This window comes from Cetorhinus maximus, chromosome 13 (genome assembly GCF_964194155.1).
Source record: "Cetorhinus maximus chromosome 13, sCetMax3.hap1.1, whole genome shotgun sequence".
NCBI lineage: Eukaryota > Metazoa > Chordata > Chondrichthyes > Lamniformes > Cetorhinidae > Cetorhinus > Cetorhinus maximus.
The window spans coordinates 89793421-89820015 of record NC_135891.1 but is presented as its reverse complement, the minus strand read 5'-3'; the positions used below and the strand labels follow the sequence as shown (position 1 = coordinate 89820015).

The following is a 26595-nucleotide window of genomic DNA, read 5'->3' as shown; positions in this document are numbered from 1 at the left end:
ATATTGACTGTGATGGGTCAGTGTGATGTTGATTGTGATGGGTCGGTGTGATGTTGATTGTGATGTTCGGTGTGATATTGACTGTGACGGTTGGTGTGATATTGACTGTGACAGTTGGTGTGATATTGACTGTGACAGTCGGTGTAATATTAATTGTGACGGGTCGGTGTGATATTGACTGTGATGTCAGTGTGATATTTACTGTGACGGGTCAGTGTGATATTGATTGTGATGATCAGTGTGATATTGACTGTGAGGGTCAGTGTGATATTGATTGTGATGGTCAGTGATATTGACTGTGACGTGTCGGTGTGATGTTGATTGTGATGGTCGGTGTGATATTGACTGTGATGGGTCAGTGTGATATTGATTGTGATGGTCAGTGTGATATTGACTGTGACGGGTCGGTGTGATATTGATTGTGATGGTCAGTGTGATATTGACTGTGAGAGTCAGTGTGATATTGATTGTGATGGTCAGTGTGATATTGACTGTGACAGGTCGGTGTGATGTTGATTGTGATGGTCAGTGTGATATTGACTGTGACGGGTCGGTGTGATGTTGATTGTGATGGTCGGTGTGATATTGATTGTGATGGTCAGTGTGATATTGACCGTGAGGGTCAGTGTGATATTGATTATGATGGTGTGATATTGACTGTGACGGGTCGGTGTGATATTGATTGTGATGGTCAGTGTGATATTGATTGTGATGGTCAGTGTGATATTGATTGTGATGGTCAGTGTGATATTGATTGTGAGGGTCAGTGTGATATTGATTGTGATGGTGTGATATTGACTGTGACAGGTCGGTGTGATATTGATTGTGATGGTCAGTGTGATATTGACTGTGACGGGTCAGTGTGACGTTGATTGTGATGTGTTGTTTATGCTGATGTTCTGTGTAGATTCAGTGTAGTAACAGCTGTTTCTAATTTCACACACAAACATGTAGAGGTCAGCTCTGTTGGGATGTGAAAACACACTGGAAAGATGAAGGAGGTGAGTTGAACATGGATGGGAACCATCAGATTGTGAATAGTGAAATCCAGCAAGAAACGAGGGGTTTTATTTTTAACCCTTTATATGTAATCTGTAATTCTTCACCAAGGGCTGTTGTAAACCTCAAGCGTAAAATCCTAGAGATGATTCATCTCAAAATATTATTTCAATGGGAAGCACTGAGGCCACTTGAACCGGGCAATGTGTTGTTATTCAAACTTTCTTTGCTCCAAACCTAATTTGATTTTCGTGCCTCCTTTTCCAGTTTGTCCTTGAGTTTTTTAAAGGTGGGACGCTTCCCAGGATCGTACTCCCAGCAGGATTTCATCATGTTGTACACCGAAATGGGACACTTATCTGGACATTCCATCCGATATCCTTTCTCCACTTTGTCTGACAAGTCCATTAGTGACTGCAAGGAAACAGGAAGAGGGGTAAATGCCAATATTTCAGCGATAACATGTATCTGGAAAACTAGACTCGCAAAACACTCTTTAAAGTCAGCATCACCACCAAGAGTTCAACGTTGTCATGGGATAGGTTTATCTGTCAAGTGAATTGAGAACATAAGAATATTTGGGACAGGAAAAGGCCACTAGGCCTAAAAGTCAAATTAAGAACTCTTGGGCCTTGGACATCAAGGTCATTGGGAGGCTCTTTTCACCCCTGCCCAACAAATCCATCACAGCTGATCAAATAAAGTGTAAATGTGCAGTAAAATGCCTGAAGAAATAGGCCTTTCGATATTTATACACAACAATGACCAATGTATGCATATACCAAGGTTCCTCTGTTCCTGCACCTCCTTTAGAGGCTCTCCCTTTACTTTATACTGTCTCACTATATCTTTCCTGCCAAAACGAATCACCTCACACTTCTCTGCATTGAACTTCATCTGCCACTTGTCTGCCCAATCCACCAACATGTCTATGTCCTTTTGAAGTTCAAGACTATGCCCATCACAGTTGACAACATTTTCAATCTTCACTTCCAATCATCTGCAAATTTTGAAATCATGCCATGCACACCACAGTCTAGATCATTATTATAAATCAGGAAGAGCAAGGGTCCCAACACTGACCCCTGAGGAACTCCACTACAAACCTTCCTCCAATCTGACAACAATATACTGTGCTTAAATTAAACTGCATAATTTTTTGAGTAGAATTAAATAGAACATACAGCAGAGAAACAGGCCAGTCAGCCTAACCACTCCATGACAGTGTTTTTGCTTCAGTCAAACCTCCTGCCATCCTTTCTCATCCAAATTTATCAGCTTAACATCGGATTTTTTCCTCACATTGTTATCCAGTTTTCCCTTAAAAACATCTATACTCCTCCTCTCATCTACTCCCTCTGGTAGCGAGTTCCCCATTCTCACCACCCTTTGGGTAAAGAGGTTTCTTCTGAATTCCCAACTGAATTTCTTGGTGACTATCTTCTGTGGATGATCTCCAGTTTCGCTCTTCCCCACATGTAGAAACACTCTCTTTTTCTTTCTGTTCTATCAAAACCTTTCATAATTTTAAAGACCTCTATTAGGTCATGCTTCAGCCTTTTTTCAAGAAAAAAGACGCAGCCTATTCATCCTTTCCTGGTTGGTATAACCTCACATTTCTTATCATCCATTAATACATCTTTTTTGCACCCTCTCCCATACCTCTACGCCCTTTTTGTAATATAGCGACTGGAATTGCGCACAATACTCCAAGGATACTCTAACTAAAGATCGGTGCAAGTTTAGCATATCTTCCCTACTTTTCAATTTTAGCCCTCTAGAGCTAAACCCTACTGCTTAGTTTGCTTTTGTTCATGTCTTATTGACATGTGTCACTACACTTAATAACTTGTGCATTTGTGCTCCTTGATCCCTTTGTTCCTCTACTCCATTTAGATTCTTATTTTTCAATAAAAACGTGAACGCCTTATTTTACTTACTGAATATCTCACACCTATCTGCGCTGAAGTTCATTTGTCAAACACAAAATAAAATCTGATTAGGCTGGAAATTCTGCAATAGCCATGGTCCATTTTATCGCAGCAATGATGCGCTAATTAATTTTAATTCCCAGTCAAAGGCACTAAATGCCAAACCAACGAATATTTCAACTGCAGCATTTCCTCAGTAAGAATAGTTAGCGATATATGTGCTCTGTGTGCCATGTCATGAAGATGATAATGATAATAATTCGTCCGTTGTCATATACTTACTTCAACAGCTCTAATTTAACAGGGAAACATTTTTTGGAGGGAGGGGCCAATCAGAATGCCACTGGATATGCTTTAATATGCACAAGAATGGGAGGAGCCAATCAGAATGCCTTCACTTTAAAGATCACGTGAAAGATAAGCTTTGGCACAGCAGTCAGGCGGGACAGCATCCTGAAAACTCTGTCATTTCAGCGTGACCACATCTGTGTAACATGTTAACCTCTAGTTGTGACTCTGGAAGGAGCTGTTCCAATTTAGCAAGTAATTAAGTGTCACATGAGGATAAAGAGAGGGGGGATAATGGAGGATTATGGGCAGGAAGTTTTATTTCCACGGCAACAGTGCTGCCAAGGGCATCTTGAGACGAGGGCAGGCGGTGAAAGAGCCAGCGAAGATCAAGCACATACGGCACTGGTTTTTAACTCTTTAATGGCTTATGGGGTCATCAGCAACATCTATAATTTCTACACAGAGTGCGTGGTCTGGGATTGGGGTGGTGGTGGTGAGGGAATTGTGTGGCAACCTTTTTTGGATTAAATCGGAGAAAAAGGGAATTGAGCTCTTATCTGAAAAGGAAAAATGTGCAGGGTTATGGGGAGAAGGCAGGAGAATGGCACTAGGTGAGTTGCTCATTCGGAGAGCAGGTGCAAGCATGATAGGCAAACTGGCCTCCTTCTGCACCATAACAATTTTGTGACTCTGTGAAAGAGTTTCTGTCCGCCTGATTTGTCTGCTTGAGGTGGAAAGGCAAACAAAGTGTAAAGTGATTAGAGATCCAGAATAAAAGAGAAATTGCTGGAATTGCACAGTCAGTCAGCATCTGAAATAAAAAGTAGGTCAGAGTATCGGATGGAGACCCTTCACCAAAGGGCTGGGCTCAAAACATGAACCTCCCTTCGATCATTTCAGGCCCATATGCTTTTGGTGCGCAAGAAGTTGAAGGAGGAATGCAGTCCAGTTAAAAAAAAGGCAAGTTATGGAGCTCCCTTAAATCAAATATTCTTGTTCTGTAAAACCTAATGTACAAGATGGTTCAGGTTTATAAAGAGCAGCTTCAGAGCGAATCTCCCCCAAATAGAATGGCCAGCCTGAGAATTTCTGAAATGTGAAGCCCTGGTTTTAATTTCGCCCACTCAGGAGGAATGGCACTGGTTTGGCTCGAACGTCTGGTTTGAATTCCACTCCATCTTACACTACTTTGACATCAATGCAGCGTTAAAATGGGACCGGGTGTAAAGTGAGATGGTGAGTATCCCTGAGTCAATGAAAACAATAGAACTGTTGGAAACGGTCAGCAGGTCAGGCAGCAACTGCGGACAGAGAAAAACAGAGTTAACGTCAGAACTCGGTAGTTAAGTTTGTTTCTCTCTCTGCAGATGCTGCCGGGCCTGCTGAGTATTTCCGGCATTGCCTGTTTCTGTCACAAATTTCCAGCACCCACAGTATTTTGCATTTGGATTAGTGTTTAATTGGCTGCCACTTCTCTTCCAGGAATGCTCATCTTGAAGAAATTCTGCTCTTGCCTCCAACGAGTAAAGTATTTGACCTGAACACTCCATTTAACTCCAAGCTGCTAAGGTTAGTATCAAGGCTATTTTCTGGGTTTTTGAATATCCACCTATTGTCCTACTTTGTTTTTGCGCTTCGTGCTGGGGAGTTTTTTGTTTTTTAAGTTTAAATTGAATTTTCATCAGTGACTGAAACTGCTGCCCCATCCCATCCCCCTGCCCTGCTCCATCCTATTAATGCATGTTCTGCCCCTGTACCAGCCCCAACTCCTTATTCATCCCCTGCCTAGCCCATATATGCCAGGACATAGCTGGCATTCCCATTTCTGCTTGCTATCTGGTCAGAGGAGACGGTGGTGTTGTGGTAATGTCATTGAAATCGTAATCCAGAGGCCTGATATGGGTTCAAATCCTACCATGGTGGCTTGTGGAATCTAATAATAAATTCAGTTAACTAATCATAAAATAAAAGCCTGGAGTTAACTCTGTTTCTCTCTCCACAGATGCTGCCAGGCCAGTTAAGTTTTTCCAGCATTTTCTGTTTTTATAATTAGTTATATAAGTGTCTGGAATTAAAAGCTGGTCTCAGTAATGGTGATCATGAAACTATCATTCATTGTTGTAAAAACTCATCTGGCTCACTAATGCCTCTTTAGAGAAGGAAATCTGCTGTCCTTACCTGGTCTGGCCTACATGTGACTCCAGATCCGAAGCGGTGTGGTTCACTCTTAACTGCCCTCTGAGATGACAGGCCACTAGCAAGCCACTCAGTTCAAGGGCAATTGGGAATGGGCAATAAATGCTAGTCTTGCCAGTGCCCATATCCCATGAAAGAATATTAAAAAATGACTGTGATGTCTGCTACAGATGAAGAGGCTGCCACCTTTCTACTACTCATTGCTTTGACACATGTGTGAAGAATTGCACTTGGGTGGCAATCTGTTCTGACCACCTGAAACACTAACCCACTAATCTCTCTTTCAGATGTGGAGAATACTTGATTCACAGTTGGATTTTGCACAGGTTTGGTTTGCGAATGAACTGAAGCTCTGTTTAGTCCCGAGACATGACAATTAGTTGTAGGCAAGGAGCCGAGAGGGGCTGAGGTTCAACAGCAGAAAACGATGACCTGAGGTTTGTCATATCCCATACAGTCTGCCGAGGACTTGGCGATGGTTTTAGAGAGAACCTGTGCAGCAATGAACAAAATCTGGAGCGTGATTGACAGTCAGTAACTACTCACCAACTTAGGGTAGGGAGCTCGACCATACGAAAACAGCTCCCACAGAAGAATTCCGTAACTCCAGACATCCGACTTGGTGGAGAATTTCTGTTGGGAGGAATGACGAAACTTGTTATAGACACTCCCTCCTTGACAATTACATGTGTAATAAGCTTAACGCCCTGGCAGAAAATAAACCGGTGGGCTCTGCATTCTCTCTCTCATGCTCAATGGGTTGGCGACAGGCTGCTATTTAAGTAAAAAGGCCTGCAGGGTTTAAGTGGCCAATTCAATCAGAGGACGGGATAGAGTTACCAAAGTCCCTGGCAGCTGTCACACCAATGGCTCTGTGTCAGCCCAGACCAATCCTGTCTACACACAATAGTTCAATGGAGCACAGTTCAGAAAGAATAGGAGAAGCACAGGGGAAGAGTTAGAATATCTCGTGCCTGACTGTAATTTAGAGGAAATCCTAGATTAAGGCAATTGAAAGGATTCTGGCAGGTTTGAAGAGATTGAGGCATAATGACTGTAAATTTAAGTGTCAGTATTGTGCCCCCCAGCAGCTGTGCTAACAGGAGAAAATTTCTCAGTGGCAGTTGCCAAGGCTCTTATAGCCACTAAACAAGTTTCTCCACTCAGATTTAAGGTGCAACTCAGTGATTCTACGAATCTGGAATTGGCTCTGGTTCTCTCCTGAAGGCACTGACATGTGCTGGGCAGTATTTGTTGCCCATCCCTAACTGCCCTTGAACTGAGTGGCTTGGAGTCCATTTCAGAGGGCAGTTAAAAGTCAACCACATTGCTGTGGATCTGGAGTCACAGGTAGGTCAGATGGGTTTTTACAACATTTGATGATAGTTTCATAGTCACCATTACTAAGACTAGCTTTCAATTCCAGTTTCATTAATTAATTAAATTTAAACTCCACCACCAGCCATGGACAGATTTGAACCCTTATCTCCAGAGTATTAGTCTGGGCCTCTAAATTGCTAATCCAGTGACATTACCACTATATCACCATCTACACAAGGAAGGAGCTCCTTTACTGACAAGGTGACAGCTAACACTATAAGTCCCATTTTGAGGATATGTAATGAGGAAACTCTATGAATCGCACTGTTCAATCTGCACTCTCCAAATGAAAACTAGCTCCCCTGCTCTTACATGCTGCTTCAGTGCTTCAGGTGCTGTCCACTTCACTGGCAGTTTTGCTTGGTCTCGAGCGCTGGACACCCCTTTAGCCAGCCCAAAGTCGCTCACTTTGGCGATATTGTCATCTGCAATCAGAATATTCCGGGCTGCCAAGTCTCGGTGAACAAGCTTTTTCGATTCCAGGTATTCCATTCCCTCGCAGATGTCACTATAGCAACAGAGAGCAGCAGGAAAGAAAACACAAATTTCAATGACTGAAAGGAGAAGGGGTATGTGAGCCATTGCAAGAGACTAATGTCTGACACTCCCCTCATAGTGCTGTGGATTAAAATGACACCCAGTGTGCTTCGTAAGTGTGGGAGACAGAAGGCTAGTTGTCCTTCTGGTGCCTGCTGTGTTAGTTGACTTCAGCCAGAGTTGAGTTAGGCATGCGACAATTGGCCTCAGTGCCCCTAAGTTATGGAAGGAGACTGGAAGATGGAGAAGGGGTGAGAGTGAGTCAGTCAGTTCTCCCCTTCTTAGACTGCTATTTGCTGCTACTGGAGTGAGTGTGGCTATGAAAGCTGAGATGTGGGAGGCAGGAAAGAGGCAGAATGAGGCTGTGATGACTAACCAGCTGACTGGAAGGTGAAAGGTGCAGCCCCCTCTCAATCCATTCTCCGCTGAGGTTCATTGCCTTCTTAGGGATGAGGGGCATTTGCGGGAAATGATATTTATCACTGCACCCTGTCTGTGGGCCAACTGACCTTTGATCTCTGTGAACTGACCCTTGACCTCTGTGGGCTGGTTCCAGGCCTCTGTGGGCTGACTCTTGACCTTTATGAGCTGACCACCAGCCTCTGTTAGCTGGTCATAGGATTTACCAATCCTCTGCTATGGAATTTCCAAGAATTAAAGATGAATATTCTGGGCACTGCTTTGCCAGTACAATTGTGGCATTAAAGAAATGCTGTGTTTTTCTCTCATTTTCTTTGACCACTTTCATTTATTAGTTATGAAAATATTGCAGATGAGGAGAAAAGGCTGTTTGACTGGGTGGGGCGGTTAGAAATGGGAGGTCATGTGACGAAGCCTCCAGGAATATGTCCAATGAGAGATGTCAACCCGAGCTGACCTTTGCCTTGGCTGTCTCCTGACCTCTGCCTTGGAAAAACCTTCAGGCCTCCTTTTACAGGCCCACACTGCTGTTGTTTATCCTGAGCTGCCTGCTTGTGTCTCCCAGGTCATTGGGTCAGAAATTAAAGTCATAGCCAGGACGTTGAGCTGTGAACTAAAATGCTGTAGATGCAGAAAATGCTGGAAATGTCCAGCAAATTAGGTAGCATCTGTAAAGAAAGGAAATAATTTAATGTTTGGGGCCCTTACAGATACACTGACTGATCTGTTTAGCTTTGGGGCTGGTGATGTGGGACAAGCCTCACATTGTAAACCAAACATGAGTTAGGGGAAAGAATGGGTATTTTAGAAACACACTTTCAAAACAAGCTGGAGAAGGCTGGTGAGCATTACTGCTTCTCATTAAGTTGGATCTTTACTCTTCAAATACCAAGTCCTAATTCTCAAAGTGGATTGCAACAAAGCAATCATGAATCAGACATTAGTGATAATTAGTTGGAACAAGCATTGGGCAGAGTTAACCAAATAACATCTGACAACTGTCTGACATGCAGATTGCAGTCCATTCGCCCTCACTTTTCAGACAAGTTCAGGGGTTGCTAAATGCCGACTGCTGAGTTAAAGAACCCTGTAAACAGGGAGCTACCTGAATTTGAGCACCCCAAAGGGTAAGGATAAGGTCAAGGCCAGTACAATGTCTTCTTGTGTCAACACAGTGCCATCCACTCCCAGTCTCAGACCATACACAGGAGGTTCTGAGCAGAACTTCCATTCCCTGAGGGCTTTTACCTGGGAAGTACCACCCAGAAGTCTCCGGGAATTGCCTGGGAAGTTTAAACTTCCGATGGGCAATTACCCTGCGCTGGGAAATCATCCGATATAAATCGAAGACATTGGATGGTTGCCCAGGAAAAGTTAGAAAGATTAAAACTACTTCAATAACCTGGTTAACTATAGTGCTGACCCCCTCCTGGCCCTCCCCCATTGGACTCCTTGACTACCGACCAACGCCCCCAACTACCCAATAACTCCCGCCTCTGACACCTCCCCATCCAGTCTACCCTCCTGACCCCCTGACCACACCCCCACCCCTCAACTACCCACCAACACCCCCGATTACCCTCCCGAGCCTCTGACTACTCCCCACTCCCTGACTGACCTGACCACCCCCGACTCATCCAACTGCCACCCCATCCTATACACTTACCAACACATTTATCTTCTCCCTGGCTTCTCAAAGTGGCTGGGACCTTTTGACTTGCCTGCTTCATGGCAGCTAGTGCCGTAAAAAGGGGGCATGGCTTCCTTTCCCTTGACGCTGCTGTCCTGCACTGGAAGGCCTTGGGATTGAGGGAGGTATTTAATCAGGTGGGAGGGTGGCAGCTGAGGACTCCGATTATGTCCGTAGCGGAAAGGCTCATGGACTGTCTTCCTGCCCCATCACCAATTGAGGCCCTTAAGTGGGCAATTTTTGCCATTTAAGCGACTCATTCCACTATTGCTGGGTGAATACCAATGTAACAATCTAGGCCTTCCGTTGCAGCGCCATCATCCACACCTGTTGTCAGACAGACTTCAGCACTGGTCACATGACCCTCTCCATTTTTACCTCAAATTAAAGGTTTAGTCCCAAAACACAACAATCTTATAAACCTCATAATTGTAACAATGTCCCTCTGATTTGGGTTGTTCCTAGTTGTTGAATCTCAGTTCCTCTGTATGCCATTCCACGGTTTCAGCGCATCTTTCCATGGATAACTATTTTCTTTCAAACTTTTCCACAAACTCTGCAGTTTGATCCACGCGGGACATTTCATTCTGTCTGTGAACTTGTGCTTGTCCACAGTTCCTGCACATCTTTCTCTCTGCCTGGCATGCATTCTTTTGTTGGTCTTTAGCTGCATTAACACTACTGCCTTTCTGTTGACTTACTGAAACGTTAGCCACTTTGGTAGTCAGCATCTTCATCCATCTACTCGTGGCTTCATGTGTTCTGGCAGTGTCTGCGGAGTGCGGTATAGTGAGCTTGTCATTTCCAGTCAAATTTTTTTGCACTTCAGTGTGAGCAAAGATGAATATGTGTTCATCTATCAGCCTTTCATCTGTTTCCTTAAAGTCACATTTTCTGGCTGCATTTTTCAGTCTCATTAGGAAATTGTCAACAGGCTCACCTGGTTCTTGCCTCAGGCTTTGAAATTCATATCAGTGGATCCGATGATTTGACTTTGGCTGGAGATGTGGGCTGAATTTTTCAATAATTTTGTCTGGGTTTTTACTGTCATCTTCACTCAGCTCCCAGCTAGCAAACAAATTTAACTCTTTCTCTCCTGCCCACAAAAGGATATAACTGACCCTTTTTTCTTCACTAGTGCTTGTAGAAAGCTAATGAATGTCAATATGCACTTTTGTTTAAACTTCTCAAATGCTTCTACAACACCATCAACTTCCCAATTCTTTATGGGTTGCATACATCACTATGGCAACAACCATTTCTTTTTCACTTGATTCACTTAGTTTTTCTCCTTCTCCCTCTGGCGCTAATTTGGGTTGATATTTTCTCAATCTAATTCAACATTTTCTCCATTTGAAGTGTTTGAGTCCTACTCACAGACACCTGCTGCCACCATGTTATGTCTTCTGGTTCCCTCCGAGAAGTTCATAATCACACTTTTAGACTCAAAATGCTGCAGCTTCATTGGGTGTAATTCTTACAACTCTCCATGTGAGTTGGTGGACAGCTACATTGTTACTCAGCACCTGACTGCAGTGCAACAGTAAATGTGGCACCTTGGATATACATTCTCCTAACAAATAGTTCCTAACTCTTTCCAAATAATATCACAATATAACAGGGGGGGCCTACTGAGAGCTCCCCCTGCCCTTGCTGCTGAACCCCCTCCCACCCTTCCCCCTTGATCCCCATTCCTCAAAACTTCCATCCTGTGACACACACCTGTACTTGGGTCCATCGATGATCTTATGCCTCAAGTGCATGGGTAGCAGCCACCACATCCCCCGGTGATGCTTCCAAGCAATGAAGAACTACTGGCCTTTGATTGGACCAGCAGCTCTTAGGGGGTGGGATGCGGAAGGCCTGCCGCTGCACAGTCAAGTGCCTGATTGGCACTAAGCTTGGCAGGCCTTCCTGAAAAGAGGCGATTGGAGGCTCTTGCTGGCACTCTAGACAGCAAGCAAGACCCCCATCACTTCTATTAAATAAAGGCCTTTGCCTTACAGATGAGATGTTAAACTGAAGTCTACCTTCTCAGGTGGACTTAAAATATCTCACACGGCACAATTTTAAAGAAAGAGAAGAGGAGTTCTCTCTAGCATTCTGTTTAATATTTATTCCTCGGCCAACATCACTGAAGGCAGATTGTGGCCATGATTACATTGCTGTTTGTACACTAACACTTTAGAAGTACTTCTTTTGTTGTCAAATGCTTTGGGACATTCTGAGGCTGTGAAAGGTGCTACATAAGCTCTTTATTCTGTCCTTTGTAGCGAATCTTCACTGATCCCTTTCCATGACTATATATCGTTACAATAACAGAGGGCTCCAATCTGTACACACTCACTCCAATGTGGGGCCCAATCAGTGTCTTACATAAATTCTGTGCATCCATATTTAAAAGTAGGAGTTTTACCATTTTTCCCTATGCCTTGCTGCCTCCCACTCTGCCAGATTCTGACCAATACCACACAGAGCAGGATGGTAGTCTTGGCTCCATTCCTGCTCCCTGGGGTTTGGACAAGGAACCCATGGATGTTGAGTACTGATAACTGAACTTGGCCTGAACCAGTGCCCTCATTAGCAGGGGAGCGAACTGAGGAGCAGAAAAGGACTTGGAACTCACAGCCCGAACTGGATCAGCTGCTTCAGTGTAATGACCGATCTTCCTCTTGTTCTCAAATAGTTGACGAGGTTGCCCTTGGAAAGGACAGAAAGCAGAATGTTTACAGAAGGCGAAACCTTCCTACCAGCCTTTTATCTCATTGCTGCTTGCAGAACCTTGCTGTACGCAAATTTGCTGCCTCATTTCCTTTTTTATTATTCATTCACGGGATGTGGGTTTCGCTGGCTAGGCCAACATTTATTGCCCATCCCTAATTATGCTTGAGAACATGGTGGTGAGCTGCCTTCTTGAACTGCTGCAGTACCTGCGGTATAGGTACACCCACAGTGCTATTAGGGAGGGAGCTCCAGGATTTTGACCTAGAGACAGTGAAGGAACAGCGATATAGTTCCAAGTCAGGACTTGGAGGGGAACTTCCAAGTGGTGGTGTTCCCATGTATCTGCTGCCCTTGTCCTTCTAGATGGTAGCGGTTGTGGGTTTGGAAGGTGCTGTCCAAGGAGCGTTGGTGAATTCCTGCAGTGCATCTTGTAGATGGTACACACTGCTGCCACTGTTCATCGGTGATGGATGGAGTGAATGTTTGTGGAAGGGGGTTGCTTTGTCCTGGATGGTGTCAAGCTTCTTGAGTATTCTTGGAGCTGTACTCATCCAGGTATGTGGTGAGTATTCCATCACACTTCTGATTTGTGCCTTGTAGATGGTGGACAGGCTTTGGGGAGTCAGGAGGTGAGTTACTCGCCGTAGGATTTCTAGCCTCTAATCTGCTCTTGTAGCCATAGTATTTATATGGCTAGTACAGTTCAGTTTCTGGTCCATGGTAACCCCCAGGATGTTGATAGTGGGAGATTCAGTGATGGTAATGCCACTGAATGTCAAGGGGCAATGGTTAGATTCCCTCTCCCCTTGACATTCAATGGCATTGTCATCACTGAATTATATTACAACATTTCAAAAACACTTGATTGACTATGAAATGCTTCTGGACATGAAAAATGTTATGAAAATGCAAGTTCTTTCTTTACTGGGAAATCTAAGAGTCCTTTTGCCTTGTGGTTCCTAATAACACTGTAGTTTTGGGGAGAGGCCTATGGAGAGCTCCTGGCAATGCCCCCAATTAGGCTGTAGGATGCTGAATGGGCATCAGAAAAGTAGCTCTGAAGAAGAGTCATATGGACTCGAAACGCTAACTCTTTCTCTCCACAGATGCTGTTAGACCTGCTGAGTTTTTCCAGCATTTTCTGTTTTTGTATCAGAAAAGTAGCCCTTTGTGTGTGAGAGGACTGCCTTTCAATATGAAAGCTTTAATTGGCGAATGCTTGACTCTAATGACACCTAATGCACTAAACAGTCTCCACCCATTCAAAAAGGGAATTCAAAAAGAGGATTCGGATAAGGTTTCATTAGATCGGAAAATAATGAATACTTTATTCAAAAAGGGAGACAGGAAGCAGGAAACTACAGACCAGATAGCACAACATCTATCATAGGGAAATGTTGGACGTTATAGCAAGGCACTTAGATAAATTCAAGATAATCAGGCAGTCAACACGGTTTTGTGAGAGGGAAATCATGTTTAACGAAGTTATTGGAGATCTTTGAAGAAGTAACGTGCTGTGGATAAAGGGGAACTGGTGGATGCACTATACATAGATTTCCTGAAGGCATTTGATAAGATTATTGCAGAAAAATAAAAGATCATGGTGTAGGGGGTAACATATTAGCATGGATAGAAGATTGGCTAGATAACAGGAAACAGAGATTAGGCATAAATGGGTCTTTTTCTGGTTGGTAAGATGTAACGAGTGCATCAGAACTAGTGATCCACAGGGATCAGTACGGGGGCCTCAATCTTTTAATAATTTATATCAATGATTTGGATGAAGGAACCAAAGGTATGGTTGCTAAATTTGCTGATGATAAATTTGCTGATGATAAAAAGACAGGAAGGAAAGTAAGTTGTGAAGAGGACACAAGGGGACATAGATAGGTTAAGTGAGTGGGCAACGATCTGGCAAATGGAAAAATGTGAAATTGTCCATTTTGGCAGAAAGAATAGAAAAGAAGCATATTATCTAAATGGTGAGAGATTGCAGAGGGATCTGGGTGTCCTAGTGAATGAATCGCAAAGGGTTAGTACGCAAGTACAGCAAGTAATTAGGAAAGCTAATAGAATATTATAGTTTATTGCGAGGGGAGTTGAATGCAAAAGTAGGGAGGTTATGCTTTAGTTATACGGGGCATTGGTGAGGTGACACCTGGAGCACGGTGTGCAGTATTGGTGTCCTTATTTAAGGAAGGATGTAAATGCATTGGAAGCAGTTCAGAGAAGGTTTATTAGACTAATACCTGGAATGGGCAGGTTGTCTTATGAGGAAAAGTTGGACAGGTTAGGTTTGTATCCGCTGGAGTTTAGAAGAGTAAGAGGCGACTTGATTGAAACATATAAGATCCTGAGGGGTCTTAACAGGTTCGATGTGGAGATGATGTTTCCTCTTGTGGGAGAATCTAGAACTAGGGGCCATTGTTTAAAAAAAAGGAATCGCCCATTTAGGACAGAGATGAGAAGAAATTTTTTCCTGTCAGAGGGTAATGAGCCTTTGGAACTCTTTTCCTCAAAAAGCGGTGGAAGCAGAGTCTTTGAATATTTTTAAGGCAGAGCTAGATAGATTCTTGATTAACAAAGGGGTGAAAGGTTTTCGGGGATAGGTGGAAGGCGGATTTGAGGTTACAATCAGATCAGCCATGATCTTATTGAATGGCGGAGCGGGTCTGAGGAGTCAAGTGGTCTACTCTTGCTCCTAATTTGTATGTTTGCAAAAGGGAATTGGATAATAATCTGAAGAGAAAAGTTTTGCAGAGCTTCAAGGAAAAGGCGGGGGAGTGGGACTCGCTGAGTTGCACTTGCAGAGTGCCGCCACGGACACAATGTGTCAAATGGCCTCCTGCTATGCTGTCACCCTTCTATGGCTTTATGATTCAATCAACAGGCCTGAACTCCAGCATGTGAATCTGGTCACTGCTCAGAACTAGTGTGTAAAAGTGAGACCAGTGGAACACATCAGCTCCTTTGTATTTACATTGCACCTTGTGGGGTAAATAGTCAAACATTATTTTTACTATTTGATGAAATGGTAACAAGGGGGATTAACTCACACTTGGGGCCTAGAGCTATAAGTTCAAAGAAAGTTCGAAGAACATTTTTCACATAAAGGGTTATCAATGAGACCATTTGACTTACAAACAAGAGTGAACAAAATTATGGAATTTGATCCCCATAATATTATCCTAGTTTCCTATGCAATAAAAACAGAATTTGACTTATTCAATCACAGGAAGTCAGAAGCCTGATTACAAAAATATGGATCCATTTCTGAGCTGATGCTTCAGTGCAGTTCAGGGGGACTGCTGGACTGTCAGAGGTACCATCTTTCAGATGGCATGTTAAACCAAGGTCCCGATCTGCCCTCGTTGGTGCATGTAAAAGATCCCATGGCAGATGGCACTATTCGAAGAGGAGCAGGGCAGTTGTCCTGGCCAATATTAATTTGTCAACCAAAACATCACTAGAACAGATTACTTCACTATATCATATTGCTGTCTGTGGGACCTGCTGTGGGCCAATTCGCTGTCATATTTTCTGACGTTTCAAGGGTAACCAGGGTGACCAACTCCTGGCGAAAAATTTAAGGGACATTTTGGCACCGGTGTAAACCTGTAAGTGATTGTGGGATGGGGGATAGTGGTGGGGGTGGTTCGGTAGGGGGGCTGGGTTGCTGCCAGAACTGTGAGAGTGGGTGTGGGGGCTGGGGGCGGTGGTGTTGACAGAGGGAAGGTCAAAGAGCAGCACATTGCATCTGCGCGAAACTCGAACATCGCAAATACAGGAAAAATACCATCCCAGCCTCAAACAACCAGGGGCACAGGTCAACGGGCCCCAATTATGGGATAATCCCTTAAAATCCAGGATGGTTGGTCACCCTGAGGGTAACTACATTTCAAAAATACTCCTTTGGCTGTGAAGCACTTGGAGATGTCCTGAGATCATGAAAGGCACCTTATAAATAAATATCTTAATAACAAACACATTAACTGGGGCCCCATCTGCCTGCTTGGGTGGATGTAAAAGATCCCATGGCACGATTTCAAAGAAGAGCAGGGGAGTTATCCCCGATGTCCTGGCCAATATTTACCCCTGAATCAACATCACAAGAACTCATTTATCTGGTCATTATCCCATTGCTGATTTGGGGTGTTTGCTATACACAAATTTGGCTACTGCATTTCCTACACTAAAATATTTCAAACGTATTAATTGATTGTAAAGTGCTTTGAGGTGTCTGGTTGGGCATAAAAACCACCATATAAATTTAAGTCTTTCTTTTTTAAATGCAAGTTTCTTCCTTCTATTATCACAAGAGGCTGTTAAAGCAGAATCAGTCATAATACTTATGAAATTTACAAACATTTTGAAAAAATCATTAACAGGAATTGAGCTTGTTAACAAGTCAATTGACTTGAGCATTATAGCCGCCCATGTTATAATGCAGTTGGCATGGACAGGGGAGCAAGAGTGAGGTGAAAAAGTGGGCAGGAAGCGGGGGATACATCATTCGGTGTGGGAGGGTGGCCTGTGTAGGGGCTGCCTCCTCCCCAAGATGATACCCCCACTTTGTGCCTCCACACCTGGCTTCCGAAACCCACCCCCCAATCCCCATCGCTCAAGTCCCTAGGATGCCCAATCCCTCCCCGCCCAAAAACCCCAGGTTTACCTGAGTCCGGGATCATTGCTCTATTCGTTATGGTACTAATTGCAGCTCCAGCAGTTCCCACTGCTGAGCTCTGGTGCTGCTGGGATTGCTAGAGCTGCCGCCCAATCAGATTGGCCGGCAGCTGTCAAGTGTGGGACTTGAGGGTTGGAAGTCCCACTCTCTGCTTGTTTACGCCATCTGCAGCGTTGAGTTGGTCAGTTCGCGACCGGCTTTTGCAACGGCAGCAATAGCTACACCTCTCCTCACCGCCCCCATCCTCCCCCTCCCCCCACCCCAGTAAAATTCTCCCCATAGATAAAGCATGTTAGTTTCCCCGAATCGGTGGATAATGAAATATGCTGGGTACAGAATCCTGGTAGGGTCATTTGCTACAAGCTGTAACACCAGTAATAAACCTCCAGCCAGAGAAAGATACCTCACTTTAAGCCACAGAACCATTCTGCAAAGAACGACTCTACAATTCATGTTTGTATATTTTATGTCTTGGGTAAATGAGTTCATTGGCCAACCAAACTCTAACTACACGCCTTCCTATGTTCTCATCAGTTGCTGCTTACAATCAATAATGGGGAGAGACTGATGTAAGAATAAACAGTGATGGCTTATTGAGACATAGGGCAGAGCACCAGATCATACGTGCTCACTCAGAAACCTCCGAACTAGACTTTAGACTTACAGTTCCCAGTTGCCCATGCTGTACAGTGATTCATCAGTGCTGTCACATGATCAGTACACTTGCATTCTCTTAAAGGGACAGGCTACCTCACTTTACCACAGTATAGCATGTCACAGCAGACAGAAGCCCAAGCAAAAACAGGGCACCATGTATACACCGCAACACGCGTGTGGATTTCAGGCCTGATTCGTGACTTTACTTCGATCGGGCTTTCTAATTTCCTTGTTAGCTGGGATGGTCCACACAAGAATTGAAAGCCATGTTGCTGGAACGTGCTCTGGTCAGAAAACATGGCCGCCTCCACCTCAGATGGCAATATGCTGAAGCTAGAATTTCTTCGAGGGAAATGGGAAGATTTTGTAGAAATGAGTAAAAGATTGGAAGGGAGACAGAAAGCAGAACAAGTGGGATGAAAGTTTTTAGATTTATTTTTACATGGAATAGTCTTTATTTTTATTTCTTTGGGGCTACCATTCCAATAATAAATTCATTTCTGATGTCTCAGTGGAGATGTTACTGTACCGGATCACAGTGCATGACAATGGCATGGTAAACATAGCCACACGACTACAACGAGGTGAACGCACAGCCCAGTATGCACGTCACAAGACTAATGGCTGACAGGGGGCTTTGAGGCAGATGGAAAGAGAAATACAGAGAGAGAGAGATTGAGGGTTTTAAAATAAATAGGGTCGTACCTTGCCCATGAACTCAGTCACAATATACAGTCCATTGCCCATTACAACGCCCAACAATTTCACCAGGTTCCTGTGTTGCAGTTTCCTGTGTTTAAAAAAAAATAGAGAAGTTAGAAAGTAAAACCCATTACTGTGGAGTCAGTCTATTCTCCAACAGTTTTGTTTTTTACACACCAGTTCACCTTCCTCCTTCTCGTCTCCTAGCTGGTTCTTACTGGGGTTTGGCTGTATGGCCACCAGGCTCCCTCCAGTGCCTCACCCAGGTGACTATCCTCTCTGAATGAGCTGAAACAGGGTTAACAGGAGACTTGACTGTGTTGGGCCAGCATAGCTTGATCCTGGAATAAAAACAGAATACTGCGGATGCTGGAGATCTGAAATAAAAGCAGTAAGTGCTGGAAAAACTCAGCAGGCCTGGCAACATCTGCGAGGGAGAAACAGAGTTAACGTTTCGAGTCGAATGTGCCTCTCCTTCTGAAGAGTCATATTGGACTCAAAATGTTAACTCCGTTTCACTCTCCACAGATGTTGCCAGGCCTGCTGAGCTTTTCCAGCACTTTCTGTTTTTATTATAGCTTGATTCCATCCTCTTCCACACTTTCTCAGTCAGACTGGAGAACGATTGGAAGAGCAGAGACAACAACTGATTTTTCCACCCTCTCACCATCAACAAAACCCTGGGAGCTTAATGAAATTATCTCTCACCCACCCCACCCCGTGTAACAGAGCAGCGGGGAGCAGGATGGCACACACAAAAGCAGAAACTCTAACTGGCATTAATGGTAACCATGGAGATTGTGTCCTCCCAGGAAGTACAGAGGTGAGATGACAGGATCTGATATTGGAAAGGGGATAGTAAAAAGTTCAAAACAAGAGCAGCGGGAAGATTGAGTTGCTCCAGTAGTTCCCATTAATTTGGACCAGGCAGACATTTTGGTCTTGTGCAGAGTTGCCAACTCTGCTGGATGTATTCCTGGAGGCCGCATCACGTCACATGACCTCGCCCCTCCACCCCACCTCCGCCCAATCAAATCACCTTTCCCCCACCTACAAAATAATTACCAAAAGTATTCCGAAAACTTGGAAAAAAAATCACACCCACTGTTTTTATTGTGCCTATCAGTTTTCTCCCGGAGTTCCTCACAGCCGTGTCCAGGAGATTAGTCTTTATTCCCTGAGACTCCAGGGCAATCTTGGAGGGTTGGCAACCCTAACCTGCCACAACCTGGAAGTGGGCACCACACAAGCAGATGGGGTGAATATACATTCCCACCCAGTGCGATACTAAACCGTATAGACTAGGAAGGTTCCGATTCAACCTCTAGCTTGTGCTGGCTTCACTGATCTTAGCCAGGAAGCCACAGCTGGTTTCAGTGTCCGGGAGGGGGAAGAACATTAGTCAAAGGCCCAGATGTTCCACCTGAAGTAGCAGCGAATGTCCAGATGTTTGCTGTTGTTGTGGGATCCAGGGGAAGTCCCAACGCAGCACACGCACGGTAATTAGGCTGGAGATTCAAACTTCCAGAGGGCAGTGATATACTAGCCAGAAGCCTTCTGGATGCCTCTGATACTGACCCTGCTGTTAGAGACTTGGGCAAGAAGCCCTGAACTTGCCCAGAAACTTACACCATTCTGTCTAGAACTTTAAATAATGGGCGAAGGAGCAGGTGGGAAGTGAGCGACAGTGGAAGTTGTATCAGGAAGGGCCTTTTTCTTATACAAAATGTATTTTAAACCATCATCCTGTGACTCCTGGGAAGGGCATGTGGGTGCAGGCTTCAAGTGATGTGACATGGGGTTTCCTTACTGTGTTTAGTTACTTGAAAATAGCTTTTTAAAACCCTATTCATCCATTTAAAGCCCAGCGGGTTGGCTTCAAGGTCACAACCCCTTGAAGATGTGGAGGGTGGTTACCATTGACCAGAAACTGAACTGGACTAGCCATATAAATACTGTGGCTACAAGAGCAGGTCAGAGGCTAGGAATCCTGCAACGAGTAACTCACCTCCTGACTCCCCAAAGCCTGTCCACCACCTACAAGGCACAAGCCAGGAGTGTGATGGAATACTCTCCACTTGCCTGGATGACTGCAGCTCCCACAACATTCAAGAAGATTGACACAATCCAGGACAAAGCAGCCCACTTGATTGGCACCTCATCCACAAACATTCACTCACTCCACCACCAACGCACAATAGCAGCAGTGTGTACGATCTACAAGATGCACTGCAGGAATTCACCAAGGCTCCTTCGACAGCACCTTCCAAACCCATGGTCACTACCACCTAGAAGGACAAGGGCAGCAGATACACGGGAACACCACCACCTGGAAGTTCCCCTCCAAGTCACACACCATCCTGACTTGGAAATATATCGCCATTCCTTCACTGTCGCTGGGTCAAAATCATGGGACTCCCTTCCTAACAGCACTGTGGGTGTACCTACACCACAGGGACTGCAGCGGTTCAAGAAAGCAGCTCACCACCACCTTCTCAAGAGCAACTAGGGATGGGTAATAAATGCTGGCCCAGCCAGCGAAGCCCACATCCCATGAACGAATAAAAAGACATGCTCTGACAGTGAGGAGGGGTAGGAAAAGGGCAGATTCCGGGCATACATAAACATACCAGGGTTCCAACCCTTTCTGGCACTGTGAGAAATCCCAGAGCTTTGGGACCGAGCATGTTACTCACCAGCCATGTGTCCTGTAATGGGATGTAAATGGGGAAAGTACTGCACATTATAAGATTGCAGTAGCATTGGGCACTTCCAGTCTAAGTAATGTGAGACCAGTCGGATGAAAGGTCATCAACCTGAAACGTTAACTCTGCTTCTCTCTCCACCTGCCTCACCCGCTGAGCATTTCTATAATTTCTGTTTTTATTTTGAAATTCTAGCATCCACAGTATTTTGCTTTTGAGACCTAATGAAGCTGTTATCCAATACCCAAGAAGGAAAAAACAGTTCGGGCCAGTACTCTTATTTCCCAGTTTTTACTGTTTTTTTCACTCTGTGTAGCAATGAGAGAGTTCATTGTTCACATTGGACACATGGGCCCAGATTACTGTGGGCACAAGGTCACATTTTGCTGGTTTAAGAAGCAGCAGCTTGCATATGGAGGCAGACATCTTGCTTTGGGAGTTAGGCAAAAGCATTGGGATTGGGCTTGAATTCTAACATGGCACAAGGTCAGGGTTGGACTTGGTTGTGGTTCTCCCAGAGAAGCCTGCGAATGTTCACCATCTACACTCAGATAGAATGGCCCCTTGGACAAGATACTGGAGAGGTGCCAGCATTCAGAAAGCTGACAAGTCAGGTTTGACCTGGTACATTTCTGGTCAGCCTGCTTCAGTACTAAGGCGGGCAGTGTGTTCACGCAAATACTCGGGGGGAGGCCCAGGGAAACCACCCTGCACATATAAAAGCAAAATACTGGCGGAGATCTGAAATAAAAACAGAAAGTGCTGGAAAACTTCAGCAGGCCTTGGAGCACCTGTGGTAAGAGAAAAGGAGTTTCAAACACAATGTGATTCTTCAGAACTGAGCTTTGGAACACCCACCCCCACCCCGCTTCCCAGTGTGAAAAATTTCTTAAATACAGGGCCTGTTGCCCCACCTGGTGGTCACTTTCCAAAACTGCAAACTACATTGTGACCTCCCAAAAATTAAAAAATGGTTTGCATTTCTGTAGCACTTTTCATGACCACAGGATGTCTCAAAGAGCTTTGTAGCCAATTAAGTGCTTTTGAAGTGCTGTAAAGCAAGCTCCCAAAAATAGCAATGGGATAATCTGTTTTTTTGTGATGCTGAGCTTCCAGCATCCGCAATATTTCGCTTTTAGCTTACTGTTTTTTTGTGATGTTGATGGAGGGATACATATTGGCCATGAGACTGGGGATGACTCCCCTGCTCTTCTTTGAAATAGTGCCAGCCAGGCAGGCACATGGAGCCTAGGTTTAATTTCTTATCCAAACGACAGCACCTCTCGCAGCACATAACTCCCTCAGTACTGCACTGGATCGTCAGCCAAGATTCTCTGCTCCAAGCCCTGGAATGAGACTTTGGGCAGGATTTTCCCTTCGTCAGACAGATGGGCCCGGGAACGGCCGCAAAACGGACCGCCACCCACGATGGGGCTCCGACCGCGATTTCACGCTGGCTGACCAATTAACGGCCAGACAGCATGAATTGCGCGCCGAGGGCCTCAGCGCTGCCGGGGTGAGGGCGGGAGGAGCACGAGCGCTGAAGTCTGTGCATGCATGGGGGAGCACGCGCTGAAAGCTCCCTGAAGGCGGAGAGCTGCCTCAGGGAGCTGAAGAAGTTTAAAATGAGAAATGAAGATTTTAAAAATAAGGGAAACATGTCCCCACGTGTGGCTCAGCCGCATGAGCAGGGATATAATAAAAATGATGTTTCAAAATTTTTTTTAAAATTACTGTTGGAAACCTCATCTCGCCCGTGGATGAGGTTTCCTCAAAAATGCAAAGGCTGCTTGGCCCATTCGCCCGTAAGGTTGGACGGGCAGCAAAAAGTAGGATTAAATTAATTGATTAATGGCCTTAATAGGCCTCTTAATTGTCGGCGGGCGCACTGCCGGCTCTCGTCACCGAGCGAAATATCGCGCGAGTGTGCAATGACGTCGGGACGCTTGCTCAACGTCATCGCGCACTATTTTACTCCCGGTCGGGTCTGGCGTGCGGCTGCCTGTGGGATGTAAAATTCTGCCCTAGAACTCAGAAACTTGTAACTCAGAGGTGAGAGTGCTACCAAGTGAGCAAAGGCTTTACTACAACAGCAATAACTTGTGTTTATATAGCGCCTTTAATTGAATCCAGCGCTGCATGAGACCTCACGGGAGGGTTATAAAGCAAAATCTGACAACGAGTCACATAAGGAGATATTAGGTCAGATGACCTAAAGCTTGGTCAAAGAGGTAGGTGTTAAAGAGAGTCTTAAAGGAGGAAAGCAGGGTAGAGTGGTGGAAAGATTTACTGAAGGAATTCCAGATCTTAGAGCTGACCAATGATGGACCAATAAAAGTCGAGTGTGTTCAAGAAGCCAAAATTAGAGGAGCACCGATATCGCGGAAGGTTGTGGGCCTGGAGGAGATTACAGAAACAAAGAGGAGCATTGCTCAACTGGGATCAGTGAGCACAGGGGTGATGGGTGAATGGGATTTAGTGACAGTAAGGACATGGGCAGCAGAGCTTGGGATGATCTCAAGTTTACAGAGGGTAGAATGTAGCAGCCCGCTAGGAGTCCTTTGGAATAGTCAAGCCTAGAGGGTAACAAAGAAGGAATGAGGGCTTCAGCAGCAGATGAACTGAGGCATGAGTGGAGTCAGGCAATGTTAAGGAGGTGGAAGTAGTCGGTCTTAGTGATGGTGTGAATTTGTGGCATCTTGCAATGCAGTTCAGGCAAGTCCAGCTTAGATATCTGGGCCGGGATTTTCCAGTTCTGCCCACGGCTGGAACTGTCGCAGGTGGGATAGAAAATTTGACGGACTAGTCAAAGGTCCGTTGACTTTGGGCAGGAATTTTAGGTCCCACGGCAGGCAGGACCAGAAAATCCCGACCCTGGTCTGTGCTGAGTTAACTGATCTCACCCAGAGTATCAGTTGGGCCAATACAATGGGCATTAGGGCACAAGCGATAGGGATGGGTTGGAATTATCAGCCAGGGTTCTCACTTCTGATTACTATGCAATGACCCATCACTGGAAAGTGCACAGATGTAGGTTTTGAATGAGGAAGTAGCTGAATAAAAGTGAAAGCTCACATCTGTTGATAACACCCATAGAACTACACTTACGTCATCACAGAGGTCTCTTCTAAGAATGACTGAGCCATGACATCACATTTAATGTTCTTTACGGCCACTTTCTGCCCCATGTATTCAGCCTGAAACACAGCTACAAAAACACAAAGTGCAGGTTAGTTTGAGCTCCTCTGAGCTGCTTTGCACCAATATTTAAAAGTTGCCACAGAGTTTTGACTCATTACATCAAAAGTACGCTTCAGCTAGGGAATTAAGAAGAAACAACATACTGTAAACAGGACACAGTGTTGTGCTCTTACCCAGTACAGCAAAAGCTTGCATTTATGTGGCAACTTTTATGCAGAACAACATTCCAAGTCACCACAAAGGCATAAAGAAAAGCAGATGCTAAGCTAAAGGAGAGATGACCAAATGGTTGGTCATTGTGATGGGTACTAAGGAGTTAGGAACATAGAAGCAGGAGTAGGTCATTCAGCCCGTCAAACCTGCTCCATCATTCAATACAATCATGGTTGGTCATCCACTTCAATGCCTTTTCCCCACGACATCCCCGTGTCCCTTATGTTGTTGGCGTTTAGAAATCTGTCAATCTCTGCTTTAAACATATTCAATAACTGAGTTTCCACAATCCTCTGGGGCAGAGAATTCCAAAGATTCACAACCCTCTGAGTAAAAAAGTTTCTCCTCATCTCAGTCCTAATTGGCTTCTCCCTTTTTTGAAATTGTGTCCCCTGGTTCTAGACTCCCCAAGTGGGGTGAACATCTTACCTGCATCTACCCTGTTTATCCCTTTAAGTATTTTGTAGGTTTCAATGAGATCACTTCTCGTTCTTCAAAACTCTAGAGAATACAAGCCCAGTTTCTTCAATCTCTCTTCATAGGATAGTCCTGCCATCCCGGGAACAAGCCTGGTGAACCTTTGGTGTACTCCCTCTATGGCAATAATATCCTTCCTAAGGTAAGGGAACCAAAACTGCACACACTACTCCAGGTGCAGTCTAACCAAGGTTCTATACATTGAAGCAGACATCACTACTCCTGTACTCAAATCCTCTTGCAATAAAGGCTAACATACCATTAGCCTTCTTAATTGCTTGCTGCAACTGCATGTTAGCTTTCAGTGACTTATTGACGAGGACACCCAGGTCCTTTTGTACATCTACACTTTTTTTTTGCAAAAATATACTTTATTCATAAAATATCTTCAACTACATTCCAAACCATTTCAAAAACACCATTACAAGGGTACAATCCGGTTCAACTTTTGCAAAATGTATCGCCAGGTGCATCAGTACAAACAATATTACAGTCATTTAAAGCCTTTCATTTTGAGCTGTACAGCCCGAGGGGATTTAAACAGTTCCCAGTCCCTCGGTGCACTGTGGCAGAAAGGTCTTAGACAGTGACCCTTCCCCATTGCGCCTTTGCGGCAGCTGCCCCAAGCTTTAGTCCGTCCCTCAGCACGTAGTCCTGGACTTTGGATTGTGCGAGTCCGCAACACTCGGTCGGGGACAATTCTTTGTGCTGGAAGACCAACAAGTTTCGGGCAGACCAAAGCGCGTCTTTCACCGAGTTGATGATCCTCCAGCTGCAGTTGATGTTTGTCTCGGTGTGTGTCCCTGGGAACAGCCCGTAGAGCACAGAGTCCTGTGTCACAGAACTGCTCGGGATGAACCTCGACAGCAACCACTGCATCTCTCTCCAGACCTTCTTTGCAAAGGCACAATCCACAAGGAGGTGAACAACGGTCTCTTCCCCACCACAGCCACCTCGAGGGCAACGTGCAGAGGGGGTGAGCCTCCTGGCGTGTAGGAAAGATCTGACGGGGAGGGCCTTTCTCAGCACCAGCCAAGCCACGTCTTGGTGCTTGTTGGAAAGTTCTGGCGATGAGGCATTCTGCCAAATGACTTTGACAGTCTGCTCGGGGAACCATCCCACAGGGTCCACCCTCTCCTTTTCCCTCAGGGCCTCTAAGACATTACGTGCCGACCACTGCCTGATGGACTTGTGGTCAAAGGTGTTTTTCTGCATAAATTTTTCCATGAGGGACAGGTGGTACGGCACGGTCCAACTACTTGGAGCGTTCCGCGGCAGCATGGCCAGACCCATCCTTCGCAACACCGGGGACAGGTAGAACCTCAGCACATAGTGACACTTGGTGTTTGCGTACTGAGGGTCTACGCACCGCTTGATGCAGCCACACACAAAGGTGGCCATCAGTATGAGGGCGATGTTGGGCACGTTTATTCCCCCTTTATCTAGAGGCTTGTACATCGCGTCCCTGCGGACACGATCCATTTTTGACCTCCAGATAAAGTGGAAGATGGCTCGAGTGATCGCCACCACGCAGGAGTGTGGAATGGGCCAGACCTGCGCCACGTACAGCAACAGCGAGAGTGCCTCACACCTGATGACCAGGTTCTTACCCGCAATGGAGAGGGAGCGTCGCTCCCACATGCCCAGTTTCCTTTTCACCATAGACACTCGCTCCTTCCAGTTTCTAACGCATGCCCTGGTCCCTCCGAACCATATCCCCGGCACCTTCAGGCCATCAGCCCTGACAGTGAAGGGGACAAAGGATCGGTCAGCCCAGTTCCCAAAGAA

At 45.1% G+C, this 26595-nt stretch overlaps 1 protein-coding gene across 9 annotated transcripts in view; it reads right to left on the bottom strand.

Annotated features, from left to right (window-relative positions):
* Positions 1-1120: 1120 nt before the first annotated feature.
* Positions 1121-26595, bottom strand: part of matk (megakaryocyte-associated tyrosine kinase) — an 89814-nt gene continuing 64339 nt past the window's right edge. For all 9 annotated transcript variants that reach the window (XM_078555733.1, XM_078555735.1, XM_078555736.1 and 6 more), the window contains 6 exons: positions 24025-24124; positions 18215-18299; positions 12071-12144; positions 7110-7305; positions 5964-6050; positions 1121-1413 (listed from right to left, as the gene is read on the bottom strand). In XM_078555733.1, the coding sequence (XP_078411859.1) occupies positions 1237-1413; positions 5964-6050; positions 7110-7305; positions 12071-12144; positions 18215-18299; positions 24025-24124 (719 nt within the window). In that variant the 3' untranslated portion in view covers positions 1121-1236. The remainder of the gene's footprint in view (positions 1414-5963; positions 6051-7109; positions 7306-12070; positions 12145-18214; positions 18300-24024; positions 24125-26595) is intronic.